At 37.4% G+C, this 21,368-nt stretch overlaps 2 protein-coding genes across 3 annotated transcripts; one reads left to right on the forward strand and one right to left on the reverse strand.

Moving 5' to 3' along the window:
- Positions 1–9,222: 9,222 nt before the first annotated feature.
- On the reverse strand, positions 9,223–10,018 carry LOC107466089 (formin-like protein 16). Its single transcript, XM_016085068.1, has 2 exons — positions 9,748–10,018; positions 9,223–9,629 (listed from the first exon to the last, which is right to left on the reverse strand). The coding sequence occupies exons 1-2, from the start codon at positions 10,016–10,018 to the stop codon at positions 9,223–9,225; spliced, it is 678 nt and encodes a 225-aa protein (XP_015940554.1).
- Positions 10,019–12,084: 2,066 nt separating this feature from the next.
- On the forward strand, positions 12,085–16,344 carry LOC107466096 (heterogeneous nuclear ribonucleoprotein 1). Of its 2 annotated transcripts, none has more exons than XM_016085071.3 (14): positions 12,085–12,240; positions 12,428–12,655; positions 12,829–12,918; positions 13,433–13,498; positions 13,571–13,636; positions 13,730–13,815; positions 13,928–13,973; positions 14,150–14,204; positions 14,452–14,528; positions 14,709–14,844; positions 14,926–15,053; positions 15,120–15,224; positions 15,716–15,856; positions 16,025–16,344. In XM_016085071.3, exons 2-14 carry the CDS (start codon positions 12,635–12,637, stop codon positions 16,085–16,087), a joined length of 1,080 nt encoding a protein of 359 aa, XP_015940557.1. In that variant the 5' UTR covers positions 12,085–12,240; positions 12,428–12,634; the 3' UTR covers positions 16,088–16,344. The 2 variants fall into 2 exon arrangements, with proteins under 2 accessions (XP_015940557.1, XP_020986045.1); XM_021130386.2 differs by having other exon boundaries at positions 12,126–12,240; positions 12,388–12,655.
- Positions 16,345–21,368: the final 5,024 nt, after the last annotated feature.

Genomic DNA, 21,368 nt, shown 5'->3' on the forward strand with positions numbered 1-21,368 from the left:
TTGCTTGGGGACAAGCAACAATTTAAGTTTGGTGTTGTGATGAGCGGATAATTTATACGCTTTTTGACATTGTTTTTAGTATGTTTTTAGTATGTTTTAATTAGTTTTTATTATATTTTTATTAGTTTTTAGTTAAAATTCACTTTTCTGGACTTTACTATGAGTTTGTGTATTTTTCTGTGATTTCAGGTATTTTCTGGCTGAAATTGATGGTCCTGAGTAAAAATCTGATTCAGAGGCTAAAAAGGACTGCAGATGCTGTTGGGTTCTGACCTCCCTATACTCGAAGTGGATTTTCTGGAGTTACAGAACCCCAATTGGCGCGCTCTCAACGGCGTTGGAAAGTAGACATCCTGGGCTTTCCAGCAATGTATAATAGTCCATACTTTGCCCGAGATTTGATGGCCCAAACCGGCGTTGAAAATTTGCTTAAGAATTCCCAGCGTTTAACGCTAGAACTGGCATAAAAATTGGAGTTAAACGCCCAAACTGGCAGAAAAGCTGGCGTTTAACTCCAGAAAAAGTCTCTACACATGAAAGCTTCAATGCTCAGCCCAGGCACACACTAAGTGGACCCAGAAGTGGATTTTTACGTCATTTACTCATTTCTGTATACCCTAGGTTACTAGTTCACTATTAATAGGATCTTTTTGACATTGTACCTGTACCTTATGACACTTTACACGTTTCTCATTGTATCTTCTACAGCATGAGTCTCTAAACCCCATGGTTGGGGGTGAGGAGCTCTGCTGTGTCTTGATGGATTAATGCAATTACTACTGTTTTTCATTCAATCATGCTTGCTTCCATTCCAAGATATGTGACGAGCTTCAAACTCGCGATTGTTGGGCGTGATGACAAACGCAAAAGAATCAATAGATTCTATTCCGACATAATCGAGAACCAACAGATGATTACCCGTGCTGTGACAGAGTATTTGGACCATTTTCACTGAGAGGATGGGAAGTAGCCATTGACAACGGTGAAACCCTACATACAGCTTGCCATGGAAGGAGCCTTGCGTGCTTGAAGAAGAAGACAGTGGGAAAGCAGAGGTTTAGAAGATAGAGCATCTCCAAAACCTCAACCTGTTCCCCATTACTGCAAAACAAGTACTTATTTCATGTTCTTTTGCTTTTTACAATCAACCCTGATAATTATTCATATCCTGACTAAGAGTTACAAGATAACCATAGCTTGCTTCAAGCCGACAATGTCCGTGGGATCGACCCTTACTCACGTAAGGTATTACTTGGATGACCCAGTGCACTTGCTGGTTAGTTGTGCGAAATTGCAAAAGTATGGTTGCAATTTCGTGCACCATTGTCAGACACATGTTCATGGATTGAGGAAGGTGATGAGTGTCACAGATCATCACCTTCTTCATAGTGAAGCGCGAATGAACATCTTAGATAGGAACAAGCGTATTTGAATGGAAAACAGAAATAATTGCATTAATTCATCGAGACACTGCAGAGCTCCTCACCCCCAACAATGGAGTTTAGAGACTCATGCCGTCAAAAGGTACAAAGTTCAGATCTAAAAATGTCATGAGATACAAAATAAGTCTTTAAAAGTTGTTTAAATACTAAACTAGTAGCCTAGGTTTACAGAAAATGAGTAAACTAAGATGAATAGTGCAGAAATCCACTTCTGTGGCCCACTTGGTGTGTGCTGGGGCTGAGACTTAAGCTTCTCACGTACCTGGGCTGTTTCTGGAGTCGAACACCAAGTTGTAATCTGTTTCTGGCGTTGAACTCTAACTTGCAACCTGTTTCTGGCGCTGAACGCCAGACTGCAACATGGAACTGGCGTTAAACGCTAGTTTACGTCGTCTATCTTCGCGCAAAGTATGGACTATTATATATTTCTGGAAAGCCCTGGATGTCTACTTTCCAACCCAATTGAAAGCGCGCCAATTGGACTCCTAAAGCTCCAAAAAATTTATTCCGAGTGCAGGGAGGTCAGAATCCAACAGCATCAGCAGTCCTTTTTCAGCCTAAATTAGATTTTAACTCAGCACCCTCAATTTCAGCCAGAAAATACCTGAAATTATAGAAAAACACACAAACTCATAGTAAAGTCTAGAAATATAAATTTTGCCTAAAAACTAATAAAATTATACTAAAAACTAACTAAAACATACTAAAATCTACATGAAATTACCCGCAAAAAGCATATAAAATATCCGCTCATCAGTTGAGCACTATATTTTATGGGATTAAAAAGTTATAGTAAATTATAGACATGTATCAGTCATTCAGTTGATGTTAAAATTAAGTCATTCTTCTTCTATGACACACAATCAGACACTTTTTGTTCTCTAAACAAATTAAATATTAGTCATAAATCACACCAAAATACAATGAAGTATCTCTCTAAATAAAATAATTTGAAAAATGAATAAAAACGCATTCTCTGTTGCCCTTTTTTCCATAGATAAAACAAAACAAACACAATTAAATATAACTATATAGTTTAACAAAAGTCAAAACAGAGGTCTGGAACCAAAATTACTTGCTTTTGCTTTCGATAGATTTTATATATAACTAATTATTGAGAATGATCGCATAAAAAGGATAAAAAGAATAGGAAATTGTTTTATCTTCACTTTGTATTAGAACTTTTAATTACAACAAAGTAACTGATTTAAGCATACAAATACTGATCCTTCCTAAAACAATTGCTAGAAGCACATCCAAAGTATATCATTATTAAGCAAAACAGAAGCAACCTGTATTGTTCCTATAAGGATTAAAATCTAATAGCTGACCTAATCATGTTCCAATAGCTGACCTAATCAATAAGGATTAATATCTATTTATATTTAAAAATGAAAGCATATTAAAAGGAATGGATAAAAAATAAAAGCATATTAAAATGAAAGCATATCAAGTGTTTTCCCCATGAATAGAAGTGTAGCTTATCATACCTAGCAGGAATTCAACTTTCTAGAATACTAGACCACTAGCAATAGGTGTCAAAGTCTCCCACCAAACTAAAATGATGAAAATTTAGTAATGGAAATCTTAACCTGATCACAAATTATTTTTTATACAAGCTGATGGAAAATTTGTTGGAATTTTGAGCTAATTAACTTTAGATTAAGAAATTAGTATATCTGAAAGAACTTGAGTTCATTAGTTCTACTTTCTATACAATATTTTCTCTGTTATTAGAAAAGACCATTATATTCCAAGTTCTGTGAAATGAATGCTAAAAGTTTAGTTATTATGCTTCTAAGATTAGAATAAAAATTGTTGCCCAGTGAAGAAATTTGCAGCTGTAAAGTTGTAATAGAGTAAATAATGCATGATGAGACAGATAATTAGAACAACAATTCTCCATTCAATTTATAGTTTAATGGTGCAGAAACACAACATAATGCAGTAGCCAGAACAACAATTCTCCATTCAATGAGACAGATAATTAGAACAACAATTCTCCATTCAATTCATACAAATTAATTAAGTCTTAACAAATCAAAAAGTGAACCACAGTGAAGAAGAAACTTACAGTAGGATCCATTGAAATGAAGAGTTCAATACTGAGAGATTTAAAATCTGCATATTTTTAATCTATTAAAATGAAGAAGTCAGAAGTATACTAATGAAGAAGCAAAACAGAACAAATCAATAAAATAGAAAAAACCCAGATAACAAATCCAACTCAGAACTCAGAACCAAGGGCAAGGAGGGAGTTTACCTCAATTGATGAGCTCCAGTGAGCCACCGACAAAAGAAGAAAAGAACCGAAAAAGAGAGTTACTCAAGCGAATAAAAGTGAAGATAGAGTCGTGAATGGGAGGTCGAGGCAGAGAGATAGAGTCGCGAATCAAAGTGAAGACTCGAAGAGTTAGAGGTCCGATGAGCCACCAGCGAGCTCCGATGAGAGGCGGAGGAGAAGAACTGTTGACGGCGGCAAACTGGAGAATTGGGTTTTGTCAAAGTATCAAAGACGAAGAGTGAATTTGAAATTAGGTTTTGATTTAGGTTTTAGTTTTAATTTGGTTTTGGTTTTGGTTAACCGGTTAAAAACCGGTTTTTTTAATTTGGTTTTGGTTAACCAATTCTAAAAAATATGGATATGGTTTTTAAATTGTTTTATTAAACTGGTTAACCAAAATGTGGTTATGGTTTTTTAACCGGTTAACCACATTTTGGTTATTTTTTGAACACCCCTAATTCTGGGCGTTAAATGCCAGAATGGGCAGTATTCTGGGCGTTTAACACCAGAAATAGTAGCATCCTCGGTGTTCAGGAAAACACCCAGTAGCAAAGGATTTCTGGCGTTTAACACCAGTTAGAGTATCTGGCTAGGCGTTAAACGCCCAAAATGGCTACCAGATGGGCGTTAAATGCCAGAATAGCTATCATTCTGGGTGTTTAATGCCAGAAAAACAAGGGGGAGGTAATTTCATTTCCAATTCAATTATTTTCGAATTTTCATGTTTTTATTCGTAATTTTCTGCATAAAATATTACAAATATTCATCTTTCAATTTCCACTTCCAAAAATTAATAATTTTATAAATTATTTTTAATTCTTTTTCAATTCTTTTTCAAAACATTTTTAAAACTCATTTATCTTTCCAATTTCTTTCTAAATATTTTTAATTCATCCATATTATCTTTTCATTCTTAGATGCATTAACAAAAATTCAGATTTCACTTCCTCATATATTTTTCATCTCTTTTAAATTTTAAAATCTTATCTTTTTCATATCATGTTTATCTTTTATCAATCATATCTTTCTATCTTATCTTTTTCTAAAAATTCGAAACCCATTCCCCCTCCCTTTTAAATACGCATTTGGCCAACCTCCTTGACCCATTATTCGAATCTTTCTCTCCTTCTATTCCTCTTCTTTTTTTTCTTTTGCTTGAGGACAAGAAAATCTCTAAGTTTGGTGTGATTTTTCGTTATCACTGAGCTAAAACAGACCGATATCATGGCCCCTAAAGGAAAACAAACCACTCCAAGAGGTAAGAAAAAAAAATAATCCAAAACTACCTTGGATACATGAGAGGTTCTACACCAAAGAACATGCAGACCATTACTTCAAAATTATGTGCAGAAGATCAGTGATCCCGTAAGTTAAGTTCAATCTGAAAGAAGACGAATACCCGGAGATCCAAGAATAGATTCGAAACAAGGGCTGGGAAGTCCTAGCTAATCTTGAGATACATGTTGGAAGAAACATGATCCAGGAATTCTATGCAAATCTGTTGATGACAGATAAGCAAAGAATAGAGGGAACTGCTTTCTACTCCTTTCAGACTATGGTCAGAAGGAAGGTTATTTACTTTCACCTTGACAAAGTAAGAGAAGTCCTCAAACTTTCTCAACTACAAGATGATCCAGAATCCTTTAATAGGAGAATGACTAAAGATAAAAAGTTGAATCAAGTTCTAGAGGACATATGCCTCCCTGGAACCGAGTGGATAACCAATTCAAAAGGTGTCCCAAACCAACTGAAGAGATGAGATCTCAAACCAATTGCCAGGGGCTGGCTGGATTTCATTGAGCGTTCTATACTTCCCACCAGTAACCGCTTTGAAGTCACTATCAAAATGGCAGTGATAATTCACTGTATTATGCTGGGAAAAGAAGTGGAGGTTCATCAGCTGATTTCTTGTGAAATTTACATATTTGCAAACAAGGAATCCACTGATGCCAAATTGGCATACCCAAGCTTGATTAGTCTGTTATGTAAAGATGCGGGGGTAAAGATAGGTGTGGATGTGTATATCCCAGTTGAACGCCCAATCACCAAAAAGGAAATGGATGGACCTCAAGTTCAAGACAACCCCATCAAGAGGAGGGCGCATGAGTTCCTCCCAGAAATTCCTCAATTTGACTATTGGGCCCGCTTAGAAGCATCTGTTAACAATCTGCAAGAAGCTATAGATCAACTCAAAGAAGAGCAGCAGAATCAAAACAGCATGCCCTGCAAACTGCTCAAAGAACAAGAGAAGCAATGGTGTGAGATACAGGAGCTAAAGCGCCAGAAGCTGTCCCTTGAAGAGCCAGACATCCCACAGATTGAAGGAGCATTTATCTCTCAAAATAAAGGTTGTTGAGTCCTAACTCTGTGATAACTTTTGTTATTAGAAACCTATTTAAGAGTTACATGAGCATTAGTATTAGAGTCGTTTATTTTTATTATTATTATTCCATAAGTATTAGTAGCATTTAAATTTCCATTTTTCTGTTGCATGAGTAGTACTTTATTTTTTATTTTTCTAATTTGGCTACAATTTACTCTTCTTATCATCATTAAACATGAATAAAATAGTAGATTTTTTTAGAAGAGTAAGGGTGCAAACATTTCGAGTATATAATAAGAAAAATTCAAATTAATTATATGTGGTGGCATTACTTTAGCTCTCTGAATGAATGCATAAACAGTGCATATTTTTTATACTGAAATTTAAGTAATGTTTGGCTCTTGAAAGAATAAGGTAAACAGAAAAAAGCTATTGATAATCTGAAATATCATAAAATTAATTCTTAAAGCAAGAAAAAGCAGTATTAAAAAAAAGAGCCAGTAACCCTTTAAACAAAAATGCAAGGGTGAAATGGATCCAAGGCTTTGAGTATCAATGGATAGAAGGGCCCAAAGGAATAAAATCCTAGCCTAAGCGGCTAAATCAAGCTGTCTCTAACCATGTGCTTGTGGCATGAAGGTCCAAGTGAAAAGCTTGGACTGAGTGGTTAAAGTCGTGATCCAAAGCAAAAGAGTGTGCTTAAGAACCCTGGGCACCTCTAACTGGGAACTCTAGCAAAGCTGAGTCACAATCTGAAAAGGTTCACCCAATTATGTGTCCGTGGCATTTATGTATCCGGTGGTAATACTGGAAAACAAAATGCTAAGGGTCGCAGCCAAGACTCAAAGAAGCTGTATTCAAGAATCAATCAAAGTTAAACTAGGAAAATCAATGACCTCATCTACATGCTGAGTTCTGAAAGAAGCCAATCATTCTGAGTTTCAGAGAATAAAATGTGAAGCCAAAACTATTCAGAAGCAAAAATCTATAAGCCTCGCTCATCTAATTTGAATTTAAGCTTCATTAAAGACTCTGAGATTTTATTTCACCATAATCTTCTTTTTATCCTATTTTATTTGTCTAATTGCTTGGGGAGAAGCAACAGTTTAAGTTTGGTGTTGTGATGAGCAGATATTTTATACGCTTTTTGGTAGTGTTTTCATATAGTTTTTAGCATGTTTTATTCACTTTTTGTTATATTTTTATTAATTTTTATTCAAAAAGCACATTTCTGGACGTCACTATGAGTTTGTGTGTTTCTCTGTAATTTCTGATATTTTCTAATTGAAATTGAGGGACCTGAGCAATTATCTGATTCAGAGGCTGAGAAAGAACTGCAGATGCTGTTGGATTCTGACCTCCCTGTACTCAAACGTGTTTTTTTGGAGCTACAAAAGTCCAATTGGCACACTCTCAATTGGGCTGGAAAGATAACATCTTGGGATTTCCAGCAATGTATGATAATCCATACTTTGTCCGAGATTTGATGGTCCAAACTAGTGTTTAAATGTCAGCTAGAGACCCCTTTTCTGGCGTAAAACATCGGAACTGGCATTAGAGTTGGAGTTAAACGCCCAAACTGGCACCCAAGCTGGCGTTTAACTCCAAGAATGGCCTATGCACGTGAAAGTTTCAAAGCTCAGCCCAAACACTCACCAAGTGGGCCCCGGAAGTGGATTTCTGCACTATCTACACTGAGTTACTCATTTTCTGTAAACCTAGGTTACTAGTTTAGTATAAAAACTACTTTTAGAGATTCATTTTATAACTTATGACATTTTACATCTCATATTATATCTTCTATGGCATGAGTCTCTAAACCCCATAGGTGAGGGTGAGGAGCTCTGCTGTGTTTCAATGGATTAATGTAATTACTATTGTTTTCTATTCAATCACGCTTGCTTTTGTTCTAAGATACTCACTCGTACTTCAATATAAAGAATGTGATGATCCGTGACACTCATCATTATTCTCAAATTTATGAACGTGTGCTTGACAACCACTTCCGTTCTATCTGAGCTCAACGTAGTCATTGGGCGACAGCTTGAGTGCGTATTTCTTGAGTTTCTAATCCACAAGTTTGATTTGTATCTCCTGACAACAGAGCATTCAAACTCGTGAGATCAAAACCTTTGTGGTGGAGGCTAGAATCAATTGGCAGCATTCCTGAGATTCGGAAAGTCTAAACCTTGTCTGTGGTATTTCGAGTAGGATCTGAGACGGGATGACTGTGATGAGTTTCAAACTCACGAATGTTAGGCGCAGTGACAGTGTGCAAAAGGATAGAGAGATCCTATTCCGACACAAGTGAGAACCGACAGATGATTAGCCGTGCGGTAGCTGTGCCTGGTATTTTTCATCCGAGACGAGAGATCCGACAGTTGATTAGCCGTACAAAAACCATACCTGGACCATTTTTACTGAGAGGATGGATGGTAGCCATTGACAACGATGATCTACTAACATACAGCTTGCTATGGAAGGAAGCCATGCGTGTTTGGAAAAGAAGAGAATAGGAAAGCAAAGATTCAGAAGACAGAGCATCTCTGAAACCTCAACCTGTTCTCCATTACTGAATAACAAGTATCATTCATTTCATGCTCTTTTACCTTTTACAAACGAAATCATTTTATCACTAATCTCCTTACTAAGAGTTACAAGATAACTATAGCTTGCTTCAAGCCGGCAATCTCCGTGGGATCGACCTTTACTCGCGTAAGGAATTATTACTTGGACGACCCAGTGCACTTGCTGGTTAGTTGTGCGGAGTTGCAAAGGTGTGATTGCAATTCCGTGCACTAGTATTTCCAAGTTTTTTGGATAATAAATGGGTTTTAGCAACAAGTGTCCATTCTAAATCATTTTTGCCCGTTAAATCAAGAGCGGCAAATTCAAGCTTTTGTAAATTTGACATGATAGATCTATTAACAAAAATAAATAAAAACTAGTAAATAATTAAGAATAATATATAATTCATATAAAAAGAAGATGTAATGACCAAATCAGTACCCGAAATATTCAAACGCTGATGGTGGTGGTGGTCCAGATGGCTTTTTCCTCTTTAAGGATGGAGTAGGCATGAAGCCTGTAAACCTGCTCTGTGTTGTTGGGCTTGCTACTACCATGGTTTTCCTAGTTATAGTTGGTGGCCTAAATAGAGCTGAAGATTGGGCTTAAAGAGTGGGCCTAACTGTTGGACCTTGTGGCATTGACCCAGACCCACTACATGGGACTGCAACACTAGATGGTGAGGCTGGAATTTGAGATTTAGACCCAATAGCAGGCTTGACAACCCTAGGTTGAGCAGGGGGTGGTGGTGCAGCTGCTGCATTTTGTGTGGGAGTTAGAGGTGTTGTTGAGGTGGCTATCAATCCTCTTTGAGTGGTGCTGCCTCTTCCCCTTGGCAGAACTGGGTTACCCCTTACAAACGTAGGTCTGCCTCTCCTTGTTGGTGTTGGTCCTGTTGGCCTTGTGGTCATTGGAGGTGCTGGTTCTGAGCTAGTTGATGGTCTACCCAAGGTAGATGCTGCAGGTATGGTGTCTGCATTAGGGGGTGCAGCATTTGTTGTAGTGTTCCCATCTTTGGCAGTGTTTTGGATCAATTTGGCATTTAGTTAAAAAAGCTTTTATAGGTTCAGATCCAGCATTTGTTGTAGTGTTCCCGTTATTCACATCTTCATTCATAACATCACTCTCACCTTTGTTCAACTTGTTAACATCAACAGTGGCCTCAGTCACAACTTCGTTCACAGTTTCATTCACAACAACACTCAAAGCCTTATTCAACTCATTAACCTCACCAGTGGCCTCATTCATAGCTTCATTCTCCCTCTCATTAGTCTGACCAGGTGGATTGATTTCAACCACACTCTTACTGCTACCGTCAGACACCACGTTTTCGTCAATAATTTCAAGGTTAGCATCAATAGGGTAATCAAAATAAAGATGAACAGTGTTGTCATTCTTCATCGCATTGTCACACATCCTCATCAATTCAGCATCCGTCCTAAGCACTCTAAGGCCCTTAGCTTAAGGCAAATCCGTTTGATTTGGGGTAAAATCAATTTCAATTAGGTTTATTTCCAGTTAGGCTAATAACTTATTTAATTACAAATTCCAACTCATATAAAACCTATCTTGTCAGCAAAAATTGTTGTCCTAACTTATTTAATTACAAATTCCAACTCATATAAAATTGTGATACTAGCACTATAAGTGCTATATTTTTACTTAAAAAAATATTTTTAATATATATATTTTCTTAAAAAAATTGTTTCTCATTTAGTTCGAAGAATAACTATGTTTATAACATGATTAATTATCATTTACTTCGGAGAATGATATTAATTTTAAATAAAGTATTATACATAAAAAATATAAATAAATCAAACAACGATAATAACATAACAAATAAGAGAAAATATAGGAAAGGAAGAGAGACAGTAAACTGAAATGCATGAGAAAAAATAGAAAATTACCGAAGAAAGAAAAAAAATGACGTTTTGTTTCTATAAGTTTTAATACATTACCCTTTGAAAGTTTAATGCGGTAATGGATAAGAAATTTAATTGAGTTGAATCACTTGGCATGAGTTCGTTTTCAACGTAATGCATAGATACTAGTATTTAAATGCATGTGTTAAAAAAAATGAGGAGTTTGATTATGGCCCAGCGTTCAAAATCACAATTAGTCAATGCATAAAATTGATATATAATGGAATTGATCATATTTTTTTTTTGAAATAAGTAGTGCTCAACACAATAAGGTGGAGCAACAGAATATAAGTAACAGGCTACTAAACGTACAGACCACTAAGGGTCAACACAATAAGTAAAGTACCCCTAACTATTTTCGGCATTGCCATCAACAACCAGGAGGTTCACCACCAAGCCACTCGTCTGAGAGCATAAAGGATCTGTTTATTATTTCCATCACCCCTGAGCCTTTATTATTGAAGACTCTACCATTCCTTTCTATCCAAATTCTTTTCTATCCTTTATTATTGATCATATGTCATATAGTTAAAAAAAAAGACATATAGGACATTAAAAAAAATGTATATAAAATGAACTCAATGAAGCACGTCATAGAGATAATAAAAAAATTGATGCAGAATAAAATAGCTTATGTGTAATGTAAAAGAAAAAAAAACTGTGATGAAAGAGAAATAGAAAATTACTTAGATCATAGTAATATCATCCTAATAACGGGTTATGAAAATAAAGATTAGAATTAAAAAAAATAAAAAAATATAAAAAATAGGAGATGATCTTTTTTTGGTGACTAACAAGAGATGATCTTTATTAATAATTGGTGTGTATACAAAATTCTAAAAAAGAACTATTTATAACCAAACATCTAATTTCTAACTGACTTAGTTAGATTAATTGATTCTATATATTTAAAATTTAAAATATAATTATAGTCTAAAACATTTATAATAGATATATTTATAACATATTAAAAATTGATTTGCGTCCTATTTTTTTTTTATTTTTTTTGGGCTGTGAGAAGTAGTTGTGAGGCCTAAGGGAAAGAAAAAACAAAAAAAAAACTTTCGCTTCTTGTGGCGATTGGTTCAGAATCGGAAGTTTCAACCGTTGTCGGTGTCCAATCTAGCCAGACAGTCTCTTATCCTGTCTTAAATTAATTTTCCCTTTTCTTTCTGAATCTAAAATCTTTTGGACACAGAATGTTGTGAGGCTCACCTCCAATTGAGCTAGAGGCAAATAATTGTAGCAAGGTTCCCGAGTCCAATACATTTTTTAAAATTTTAAAAAATGTAATCCGAAATAGCATAATAGCTACAGGCTTTTTCGTTTCACAGACATAATGGGCTGGTGCAAGTTTATCCAAAAACGAAAAAAGTATTTCCAGTTGTTGCTAATTTTTTTTCTCAGTCCAAATGTTTGGCTACTACTTTATAGCTTTGGGCGTGTTAGCTCCTTTCAGTATAACCAAAAAAAAAAGCTCCTTTCAGTGCCAAAAAGGCAAAAAAGAAGAACATGTGTTAAACACAACATAATAATATGGTTGATTATTGATGGTGTGGCATTGGGTGACAGAAGGGTGCGGAGGGAGAGAAGAGAAAGAGAAGAACAGAGAGAGATAGAGGAGGGAGAGAGAGAAAGAGAGAGAAACCGAGCGAGCGAGATCTCCGAGTTAGGGTTCCCAAATTCCCCCTGTGCAAGGTCAGTGAGCGCCTAATTCACCCAATTTCTTTCAATTTCTTTGTTATCAATTGTTTTTGTTCCAAAAAAAAAAAAAAAAAAACAGCGAAGCATCTCGAAAAGCTGAAATTTGATTTGGTAAATATGCTGCTGCTGATGATGATGAAGGAAACTGTGTGTGAGAAACAAGTGTGCTTGTTGTATGCAGGAGGAGGCGAGTGTGAGGGATTTAGAGAGAGAAGAGAGGTGAGAACGCTGAGTGCTCAGCTGAGAGATTCCATTTCACCCCCAACAGGAGAACGAGTGCCTAGAATTTCTTTTTTATTTTCTTTTCTTGTTCCCCCTCCCTTTCTTTGCTTTCCCCACATTCTGTTAGGCACTTTCCCTCTTTCATTGCGCTACCTTCAAGTCTCTGATGGAGCAGCGAAAGCTTGTGGTGAGTCACGTAAATTCAACTTGTTTCTCTTCAATCCTCTAATCATATGTATTTAGGAGTGATTGACAATAATTAATGTTCTGGCATTCCTTTTGTTGATGAACATTATACTTAGTCAGTTGTTCGCGTGGGTAGTTATTTTCTCACTTTCTGCCTTCGTAATTTTTTCCTAGGTTTTGGGTATTCCATGGGACGTGGACACTGAGGGCTTGAGGGAATACATGAGCAAGTACGGTGAATTGGAAGATTGTATTGTCATGAAGGTTAGTCTATCTTTACATTTTTTATTAAGTGTTGCTATTTCATGTTCAATTCACCATTGGAGAATCCACTTGACATACCATGTCAATTGTAGATTTTCACCATTGATTGACAAGGTGGTTTCTCCTTTAGCTCTTGTTTTTGGTAAGAAAAAATGCTTGTTTATTATGAAATGAAAACATTGCACATGACATGGAGTTACTTTAATCATTTATCCTATACAAATTACGTGAAATATACTGTGAAACAACTGCCAGAATTAATGCATATGAATGTCTAATTATTTACCACGTCAGTTGTACTTGGTTTCTTAATAAATGCATTGTAGCACTTAGCATTACTCTCTTAGGGTAGTGGACTACTGGTTCTCCGTGAATTATTAGCGATCACATCCCATGAGGTTTCAAGATATAGCTCTTAACCCCAAACTCGTGCAAATATTGCACTCTGCCCCCAAAGTTACAAAAATGTTGCACTGCACCCTTAGCACGTTCTAATCTACTTTCTTTATTTTAGGAGCGATCAACTGGACGATCTCGTGGATTTGGATATGTTACATTTGCTTCAGTGGATGATGCTAAGGTAACTGCTGTCTTTATGTAGATGGTCATGTGCACACACTTTATCATGATCTGACTGACTTTCTGGTAGCAGGATGTTCTATCAGGTGAACATGTTCTTGGCAACAGGATGCTGGAGGTCAAAGTGGCCACACCAAAGGTAGTAATCAAATTGCTGTTAGGACATTAAATCTATTCTGATTCATTGCTGAGTTATACTATCCTGCTGATTTTGTAATGTTTCATTTTAAAGGAGGAGATGAGAGCACCAGCCAAAAAAGTAACCAGAATATTTGTAGCCAGGATTCCACAATCAGTAACAGAAGCATCTTTTAGAAGGTACATGATTATGTTGTATCTCCATTAAAGATGTGAAGACTCGAGAGTGTTGTTTTCATTGCTAGCATAGTCTTATAATTTTATGTTATTTTCTCTTTTGGTGGTTTTGCAGTCATTTTGAGAAATATGGTGATATAACAGATCTGTACATGCCAAAGGTACTCCACTCCCTGGCATTGTCATACGAGATGTAAATTGTAGTTAATATGTATAATTTTGTATGCATGTACGTTGTTGACAGTTGCCCAGCAGATTTATGCATGATGCACACATATTTATATGATATTATTGTAGTTGTATGAATGATTTATGATTTATTTCCATTTTCCAACAGGATCAAGGATCAAAAATGCATCGTGGAATTGGTTTTATCACCTTTGCAAGTGCAGGTTGGGTTGTGTGCTCTACTCCTCACTACGTGCATATTTTAAGTGAATGGGGTTTATAATATTCTAGTTTCCTTTTAATGTAACTTGATAGTTATCTAAGCTTGATTGACACCTGTTATACACACATTTTTAATGCATACAATATGTGCCCTCACTTGTTGCTCTATGTTTTGGTTTATAGACTTACTTTTTGAGTGTAGTGGAAAGGATGTATCAGTCACTATAAGGGAGATTTTCTGTCTTGCAGATTCTGTCGAGAGTTTGATGGCAGAAACCCACGAACTGGGAGGTTCTACTGTGGTGGTTGATCGAGCTACACCCAAGGCAAGAATTTTCATAAAAATGTCTAACCTAAAATGTGTTTTGTGTGTATATATTCAGTGCAATAATACTTTTGGATTTAGTTGCATACACGAGCCATTTGTTTTTCTACCGAAAGGTATTTTATTTGTTTTGGTTTTTGTTATAACGTTAGTCAAATAATATTGTATATGCCATTTGCAGGATGATGACTTCAAGCCAGTAGGCAGGATGCCACAGGGAGGGTATGGTGCATATAATGCTTATATTTCTGCAGCAACTAGATATGCAGCACTTGGTGCTCCTACTTTGTATGATCATCCAGGCCCAGTCTACGGAAGTAAGCATGGAATAAAAGCTCTGGTGTTGAATAAAGATGACTATTGTTGCTGCATACTGATTAGCTTATTCTCTAAATCAGGGGGAGAACCATCTCGTGGAATTGGTAAGAAGATTTTTGTTGGCCGACTTCCTCCAGAGGCAACTTCTGAGGATCTTCGTCAATATTTTGGAAGATTTGGCCGTATATTAGATGTTTATGTTCCCAGGGTAAGATATTTAAGAACACATACGATTTTTCTAAACTGCTTAGATCAACAGTCTTCTTTGATGTAGGATCCTAAGAGATCAGGTCATAGAGGTTTTGGATTTATTACTTTTGCCGAAGATGGTGTAGCAGATCGTGTCTCACGAAGGCCCCATGAAATTTGTGGACAACAGGTACATTATTTAGCATTTGTTTATATGTGGTGATAGAAGGGAATATATGTTGATTGAGGTTAACTGCCTGTCCTTTGAATGCCCATTTGTTGTTTGATGTTTGAAGCATGCTATTGTTGGAATAACATTGGAACACTTGTATCTAAAGTTGGTACTTTATGAAGAAGAGATGAGTCATAATATGGATTTGTGGTTTTGTTCCTGTTTATGGAAAGCTATCACAGTGCATCGCTATATATGTTGATTATATCACGACAAGAAATCTGTACCATAGAACTTTATGATACTTTTTATGACATTACATCTTGGATCTTGCTGTGAATGTCAAGCTGAACTCGATGGTAATTGTGTGATTATATACACAGTGGCAGATTTGTACATAATGGTGAACAAATTTGGTCTTCTAGTGTTGTCTGTATTCCTTCTGATGGAAAAATTGAGAGTATAATTTCTTGGTTTTAAATGATTGTGCTAGCATCTTGCTCCTGCAGGTAGCATTAGATTCAGCCACACCTGTTGATGATGCAAGTCCAAGTGGGAATTTTATGATGAATGGTGTGGGTTCTTTTGGGGGTTATGGAGGTCCTATGCGAAGTTATGGGAGGATGTATGGTAGCCTGGACTTCGATGATGTGAGTATATACACAGTAATGATTTGATGTGAAGAAAATGGAAATTGGATTAATGTGATTTTGCAAGTGCACCTTGCATGTTAAACATGGGCACTATTTAAGTATATATTAAAGTACCATATAGTTGTACATATTTGGCTTTTGCTTATAATCTATTTTCTTTTGTAGTGGGGTTATGGAATTCCCAGTGGGAGGCCATCAAGAGCAGATTGGAGGTATAGACCATACTAGGAGAGAGCACAGTTTTATTGGTATCACCGTCCGAAATGCTAAATAGATGCCAGCGAACTGTTTCTATATTTAATAATTTTTAAGTTGTAGGCACTATGGATTGGATTCTAATTTATGTATTGTAAACCAGATAATACTGTTTCCCCTCATATGTTTTTATTATCGTGTATCTTAGTTGTATTGTATTTGATTCATGTCGTAAAGATTTGACAAAGTTTAGTTTATTGCTAAAAGGTCCAACGTAATGTTTCCTCTTTTATCCGAGTTTGCAACGAGCTATGTAATTTTATCCGAGTTTGCAACCAGCTATGTAACAGATGATGAAAAAATGTGTTCCGAGTAGTATTCGTTGTGTTATTATAGTATTTGCAGTGTTGAAGCTGATTTATGATTCACCATAAATAAATGTAGTCTTTTGCCTAACCTACAGGTCAAGAAAACTTGGCTTTGATTTCAGTCCTCTTTATGTAGTGGAATAGCTTTTTGGTTACGTCCGCAAAATGTTTTTAACCGCATGGATGTAGTTCATTTAATTATGGAAATAGATTCTTTCCAATTTTTTTAACACTTAAGGAAATGAAGTGTGATTTTTTACTATTAATTTTATAAGTGGGATTAAAATTAAATATAAGAAAGAACAATATAAGGTGAGAGATTTTAATTGATACTATCCAGTTTTTTTTTTCATTGGAGGAGATCCACTTTCATTATAACGCTCCCTTTAGAGTAAATTACCAATTATGCCCCCGAAATTGTAAAACTCTGACATTAATAACCCTAATATTTGTTAACGACAATTATACCCCTGAAAAGTCTAAAAACGCTACAAATATGCCCAACTGTGAAGTGAGGCCTTGTCCGTTAAACGGAACATGGTGATGTGGCAAACGGGAATCCAACGTGGCATTCTCATTAGGCCTTCCGTCCCGTTTCAGGTTTCCCCCTAATTCGTGAAACCCTAATTGTGCAATTCCTAGTAAATGACCAGGCTAACCTTGAGTGAAACAATCCATTTAACTATGATCATTTTGGACGCGGGAAACTGAAGAGTTTCTTAGTGTTGGTCTATGTATCTCTTCGTCTCGTGTGTCTCTGCATTCGCGTCTCGAAGTTGTTAACATCACTTGCAATCTGACGTTTGGCATTGATACTAGGTGAAGAAATCTCCATTGAACAACGAAGGTTTCGGTAAGCATTCATTGTTTTCGTTCTTCTTGTTATCAGTTCGTTGGGGTTTGCATGTTGTTGGTGATGAAGTGAAACTTTTTTCTGATGGTTGTCTTCATGTGTTGATTTATCTGATTGTTACTTCTTTGATGTTTTTTGTTAGATGGCAAGTCATATCACGTTTGTATATCACCATTGGGGTTGGTTAGAGAAGGATGCTGATGGTGTGGTGAGGTATAACGAAGGTTTAGTAAGTGTCATCGACAAGGTGCATGTTGATACAGGTAATCTGTTCCTTGTTGAGGGTTTGTTTCTGGATTTAGGGTATACTAGGTACAATGAAGTGTATTGGTTGGAGCCGGAGATGGATTTAGCTAATGGGCTACGAGTTCTGAGAAGGGATGACGATGTGGTTAAGTTGTGTGATGCTGCACTGAAGAATAAAAACATGGTCCACTTATATTTTGAGCATCCTGTTGACGCCGATCCAGAGTTAGTTGATGTAGTTGAGGGACCTCCTTCAGAAGACCAACAAAATCATGACCAGGATCTCCCACAGAATGATGAACATGGAGGACCAGATGATATAGTAGTTGATGGAGCTATCTCAGAAATTCAGGCCACTCATCAAGATGATCCCACACAGTACGAGGAGCAACAGCAACAGGAGGGTGAATCAGTGTTGAGTAATGGGGGGAATGATCAATCGGAGAAAGGTGACGTAGGTACTGATAACGTACCCATTGAAACTGAGGCTGCAACTGTTGAAAATGAGGCACCCAATTTAGGAAGTAACCATGAGACACAAGCTGAACCAGAAGAGGGCCAATCTCAGCGTCAGGAAGCTGAAGGCCGGGGAAGAAAGCGCAGGAAGAAACATGGAAGGCCCCAACCGTCTGGTAGAGCGCAACCTGATGCACAGGACAATGGTGACGAACTGCCAGGTTAGAAAATGTGTTGTATATGTTTGTAGCTTAAAACATGCAAATATTCATAATTGTATTGTTAATTAATTGTAGAGCATAGGGTGAAAATTGCTTACTGCTGAAATTCCAATTTGATTGCCAGAAGTTGTTTGTTATATACTTACCTAATCATATGAATGCATCGCAAGGTCGTAGGCATCATCCAAGACCTCCTCCATCAGGTCAGAAGATCCTACCACTTAGGGAGGAGAATCAGGCTCCAAGGGTGGTTGTTCCTAACCAAAATGACCCTGATGGTGGGCCAACTGAATATCAGTACCAGTCTGAGGAGTTGCAGACCCCGCCTGGTTCTGATTCTGAGGATGAAAATCCAGTATTCCCGCAGTACAATCTTGATACAAAGTTTGGCAAAATTAGACTAGAGTTAGGTATGGAATATGGGACAATGCAGCAGTTTAAGGATGCAGTCCGGAAGTATAGTATTCAAATGGGCAGAGAGGCATTTTTTCTGAAGGTTGAACCACATAGGTGCAGGGTCATCTGTTACAATGAAACGTGTCCATGGGAGGTTTACTGTGCAAGGAGAAACCAGCCACCTAGTTACCAAATAAAAACACTTGTTGATGAGCATACATGCCCTAGGAGTAATAGAAGTAGGTCAGTCACTTGTAAATGGGTTTCGGAAGAGTTGATAGGTAAGATTAGGATCTGTCCCAATTTGTCCCAGAAAGAGGCTAGAGATATGTTCAAGGTGGAGTTCGATATATGTGTTGGAGAGAGGATGATGTTTAGGGCAATGGAAAAGGCTAAGGATGTCATTGAGGGTACAGAGAGGGAACAATATTTGAAGTTGAGGACTTATTTGAATGAGCTCCGTAAGGCCAACCCAGGATCCAGTTGCCATATGGGTACAACTCCACAACCGGAAGGTTTGCCTAAGTTTAGAAGTCTTTACATCTGTCTCGATACCTGCAAAAGGGGATTCAAGCAAGGTTGTAGGCCTTTCATATGTCTTGATGGAGCATTTTTGAAGGGTTACTTTGGAGGACAGCTGCTGACTGCCGTTGCTCAAGATGCCAACAATCATCTATTCCCAGTTGCATATGGAGTAGTTGATGCAGAGACAAAAAAAAATTGGAAAGAATTCCTTGAATATTTGTTGGTAGATATAGAGGACCATCAGCAATTTGATTGGCACTTCATGTCAGATAAGCAGAAGGTTAGTTTTCAATCTATGTATTCAATTACTTTATTCAACTAATTACTCAAGCTATTGTATATAGTGTCTAACTTACTTAATGACAGAGCCTAATTCCTGGTCTGCAAGAAGTTATGCCAGGGGTTAATCACAGGTTTTGTACTATGCATATGTGGAGGAATTTCCAGAAGCGTTGGAAAGATCTGGAACTTAAACAATTGTTGTTTCAATGTGCAAGGGCGTTGACTGATCAGGAATTTGCTGAAGGTATGGCTGCAATAAAAAGGATTAATACAGCATCCTGGGAATACTTGTCTGCATATGAGCAAGGAACATGGTCAAGGTCAAGATTCTCTACCTGGCCAAAGGTAGATAACATAACAAATAATAATGCAGAATCACTTAATGCAACAATGGTGGGTTTAAGAGGCAAGAGCATAATTACCATGCTGGAGGATATCAGATATTACCTGATGAAAACTATGGCATTCCACAAAGATGCATTAATGGCCTACACGGGCAAGCTAGCTCCTATCCAGACGAGCAGGTTGGAGAAAGAAAAGAAGGAAGGAAATTACTGGGAAGCTCAGTGGGTGGGAGATGATGATCACAATGTGTTTGAGGTAAGAAGGCATGGTCGCACACTTCGGGTCAACACTCAAGAGAGGACTTGCACCTGTAGAAAGTGGCAACTGACAGGCCTGCCGTGCTGTCATGGAATTGCTGCAATTCAAAGAAAAAATCAAAGGCCAGAAGATTATGCCCACCATTGGCTGACTATGGAGGCATATAACAGAACTTACCAATTTCATATCAACACAGTCCCTAGTCAGGAGTATTGGGCTGATACAGAGGGACTGCCATGTCTCCCTCCACCTTATAAGAGGCCAATAGGAAGACCTACAAAAAAAAAGAGCTCGACATGAATCAGAGAGGCAGAGTGGTAGCCAGTACAAACTTAAGAGGAGTTATGGCAAAACAAGTTGTAAACTTTGCAAAAAGGTAAAAAATAATCTAACTTGCTGTTGAGTATTGTCATATATTGATGGTTGGAATGATGTTGTATTTGTAGGTTGGGCACAACTCAAGAACCTGTCCTGATAAGAAGTCGCATGTGGCATCTGAGGAAGCCCCAAACGCACAGCAAGCACCTCAAGATGGTCAGGCAGATGGAGGACATGTTCAGCCACCAACTCAACAAAATTTGCCACATATGGATTTAGAGGACATGTCTGACTTCGAGCAAGAGAGGTTTTGGGAGGAGACCATGGATGCAGTTGAACAAGAGCTCACACAAGGCCATCCACATTCTGAAGCTGATGAAGAGGTATTACATGTATGAATCAATATTGAGGCAGTAACTTGAGAAGTTATACTTAGAGTTATTTTTTTTGTAGGCCAATATCAACCTATCTGGTTCAACAAGTTAGTCTGCTGGAAGGAGAGCTCCTAGGACCAACCCTGGGAGGAGAGCAACCAGATCTAGCAAAGGTCCTGCATCAACTCCTAAAACTCCCTCCAATACTGCTGCTGCCGCTACTACTTCTTCTAGCAGGGAAGGAATCAGGGTAAAGATGCCTATTATGAGGCCCCCATCAGCTCCATGTCCAGCAGCCACTCTAAGGCCCACAGCTCCAAGTCCAGCATCCACAACAAGGCCCACAGCTCCAAGTCCAACAGCCGCTCCAAGGCCCAACCCACCATTTAGGCCCCCACAAATACGGCCCGTCGGACCTACTTCAACTGCTGTCCCTGGTTTAGGAGTTGCAGAAACCACAAGGACTCATGTGGTGTCAAATGAAACCATGAATGGGGCTAGTAAAGCAACAACTTCTAGGTTCTCTAAGTTCATGCCAAATCAGTCTGGTTGAAAGGGACTTGGATCTGTGATTAGTTCTTCTTTTGAGTTATAAGTTAAAGATTAGTTGTTACACTGTTTCTACTTTTTGAGTTATATGTTGATCTTAGCATTCATGGCAATTGGCCTTTG

This window comes from Arachis duranensis, chromosome 9 (genome assembly GCF_000817695.3).
Source record: "Arachis duranensis cultivar V14167 chromosome 9, aradu.V14167.gnm2.J7QH, whole genome shotgun sequence".
Taxonomy (NCBI): domain Eukaryota; kingdom Viridiplantae; phylum Streptophyta; class Magnoliopsida; order Fabales; family Fabaceae; genus Arachis; species Arachis duranensis.